This window comes from Hordeum vulgare, chromosome 3H, assembly GCF_904849725.1.
Source record: "Hordeum vulgare subsp. vulgare chromosome 3H, MorexV3_pseudomolecules_assembly, whole genome shotgun sequence".
Classification (NCBI taxonomy): Eukaryota; Viridiplantae; Streptophyta; class Magnoliopsida; order Poales; family Poaceae; genus Hordeum; species Hordeum vulgare.
The window spans coordinates 34,417,791-34,420,837 of NC_058520.1; the positions used below are offsets into that span (position 1 = coordinate 34,417,791).

The window sequence follows — 3,047 nt, forward strand, 5'->3', positions numbered from 1 at the left end:
GGAAAAAATTCTACATCGACGGCTACATGGGCATGATTCATAAGTTTTTATAGGCTGATTGTTGTTGTTTGATTTGAAAAAATGTTGTTTCGGTCAAACACATTAGGAAGCATAGTGTATTTGTCTAAAGAATTGAACGACGGAGTTTTGAGAAATTATTGATCCGGTTAAAATCGAATGACTCAATTTTAGTACGAGTCTTGAAGACCTCAATTGAATGTGACTCTTTAAAACTAAGGAGTGTAGCATTATAAAAGTATAAATAAAATAATTAAATGAGAGCTATGAAAAGTTGTTGACCAAATCAAAATCGGGTATCACCATGTCAATTGAAAAACCTCAATTGAATGTGGGCTCTTCAATTCTAGAAAGATTAGTGTTATATACTTGCTCCGTTTTTAAATATAAGTCTTTTAAGCGGTTTTACTAGGGGTCTAGTATATATGTCATGTTGTATTATTCTCATATATGTGGTGTTGTATATTCTCATATATTTTAATTTAGGAACAAAGGGAGTTGTATATATGTGGTGTTGTATTATTCTCATATATTTTATTTTTATTTTCAATAATTTCGTTGCTAAACATTTCCACAGCATCAGATGCGGCGTTGTCTATCTATCTCTTCTTTATCTTTACCTACTAATAAAGCAAATAGTGCTTCTTCCGTACGTCATTTAAATTACTCTTAAAGTTGACTAAAATTACCCACCAATGCCACCTATAAGTCATAAAAAACGTTTCAAACAGAAAAATATCCGGACTGTGCCGGCCCATGTACGCACCTCCTATATTACGGTCTGGGCGTTGGAAAAAGATGCAGCACACCTGTTTGGGCCGACCCATGCCTGAGCGACTGTTTTTTTAGTTTATTTTTTTATTTTTTTCTTTTCAGTTTCATTTTGTTTTTGTACTTTAAATAATTTAGAACTTCAAACAACTTTTCTCAATTTTAAGAAACTGAGAATTTCGAAATAAAATATTCCAAAGAAACATATATTTTTTTAGAATTCAAAAACTACTCAGGAGTTTTGATAAATGTTTGCATATAGAAAAATGTTTAAACTTTGAGAAAATGTCCATAAAATAAAAAGGCAACCATTTTAAACAAAACTCCGTGTAAAAATCTTAAAAACAGTTTGTGCCTCTGTTTTTAGTCTCATTTTTTATTTTCATTTTTCTGTTACATTTTTTAGTTTAATTAATTTAGAACTTTGAAAAACTTTTGCAATTTATAAAACTGGGAATTTTGAAATAAAAGTTTGAAGAAAATATAAAATGTTTGTGAATTCAAAAAATGCTCAGGACTTTTGTAAAAATATTCGCATATTCAGAATTTTTTTCATAATTTTGAGAACAATGTTAGTGAAAACAATAAAATTCCAGGATTTTGAAAAAAAGTTTATGTGTTATTTTTTGAATGCAATTGAAAAAAAAATGTTTGCTAATTCAGAAAATGTTCATGCGTTTCAAGAAATGTCCTAAAATTTTAAAGACATAATATGATCAGCACCATTGAAGATTATAATTGTTTTTCTCCCATTGCAACGCACGGGTCCTTTTGCTAGTAGTTACTTATAAAAGAATAAACCATTGAACTAAGAGGCCGTGCTAAGTCTATGAGGCGAACAATATTTTGACAGGCCCGAACAGCCCTGTCCATATCGGAAACTTGGAGTCCAAGTTCCCGATCACGATACAGACCGACCTGCATGAACCCGTGGCCGCCAAGGAAGTGAAGCCTGAAGCCGGCCGTACTGCATCTGCATCTATAAATATGCCACCGGCAGCCCCGATCCCGTCGCACACAGAACCGGAGAAGCAAACCAAGGAAACGATCGACGATGCGGCGCGAGGGACGGCAGCGAGGGTGGGTCCGCGTCTACGACCGCGCCCTGGTCGACCCGGACGGCAACCGCCGCGCCGTGCACGTCGTGGACGGCCCGGCGGTGGCCAACGGCGGCTACATCCGGGCGCCGAGGAAGCCGACCAACCAGTCCAAGTCCGGCGGCCTCCGGACCCTCGGCAGGGACTCCTCCGTCGCGCAGGAGGACGAGGAGGAGGAGCCGCAGCCCCATCCGCCGCTGGGCGAGCGGCCTTCTGCTGCCGGGTACTACTGCAGAACCACGTGCCAGTCACCCTTCAAGTTGCAGGAGGTGCCGCGCCGGTGGACGTACTACGCCTTCGTGCCCGAGCAAGCGCCGTCCCGTCCGGCGACGGCAGCGCGTTCCGGGGGAAGAGCGTCGTGCAAGGGGGGCCGCAAGTTCAAGCACAACGAGGTCAAGATGTACTACGTTGACGCAGCCGATGACGCCGAGGGGCGCCTCGATTACCTCTGTGACTTCGATTCATGAAGCACGGAAGGACTTCTTATTTTTCTTCTTCTTTTCTTGTGCCGCTTGTGTCCTGGGAAGTTCAGCAAGATGAGTCGTTGTATGTGTTCTCTGTCCCTTTTGTTGTTAATACGAGTGTATCCAATGCAGGTGCTTGCTATAATGAAGATCATGCTGTTAGTGTACTCCCACTCCATGAATCTTTAAACGTGTTGATCGCAAACTAAAAGTTGAAATTTTGGCAGTGACAGCCTGAAGCACTCTTTTAATCCCGTTCCTGGAAAAACAATCTCTTTATATTCCAATGGGAACCTGTTTGACACAATTTTTTCTGGGAATGCTTCCGCGGTGTGGAAAGGTACCCAGTATGGACTTAGAGCTTCTTAAGAAAAGATGATATGGAGAGTAGGGGACGGTTGATCTATTCGTGCTTGGTGGGATCCTTAGCGCAACTTTAACGGACGACCCCAAATCGTCCGTTCGCGTCCACTATCGATTCATTTTCGGTTCAATTTTGAACCACGTTTGCGACGAAGCGGACACGGGCGTGACGGGTGACACATCCGTTTCTTTTTCTATTCCCCTTCCCTCAACTCCGGCCGCACACCCCACCCCACTCCCTTCTCGACCATAACCGCCACCTCCGCCACGGTCGTATAGGTGCCAAGCATGACTGTGTGCTCGTCCACGTTTTCTCCACAACACGAGCTGTCCA

The 3,047-nt window shown here is 42.1% G+C and overlaps 1 protein-coding gene across 1 annotated transcript; it reads left to right on the top strand.

Annotated features, from left to right (window-relative positions):
* Positions 1–1,808: 1,808 nt before the first annotated feature.
* LOC123439434 lies at positions 1,809–2,517 on the top strand. The gene has a single exon (XM_045116148.1). The coding sequence runs from the start codon at positions 1,844–1,846 to the stop codon at positions 2,351–2,353; it is 510 nt and encodes a 169-aa protein (XP_044972083.1). The 5' UTR covers positions 1,809–1,843; the 3' UTR covers positions 2,354–2,517.
* The last annotated feature ends 530 nt before the right edge of the window (positions 2,518–3,047 follow it).

What these genes read in the sequence shown, in the direction of transcription:
- LOC123439434 (XM_045116148.1), top strand. Translation starts at nt 1,844, where the DNA reads ATGCGGCGCGAGGGACGGCAGCGAGGGTGGGTCCGCGTCTACGACCGC.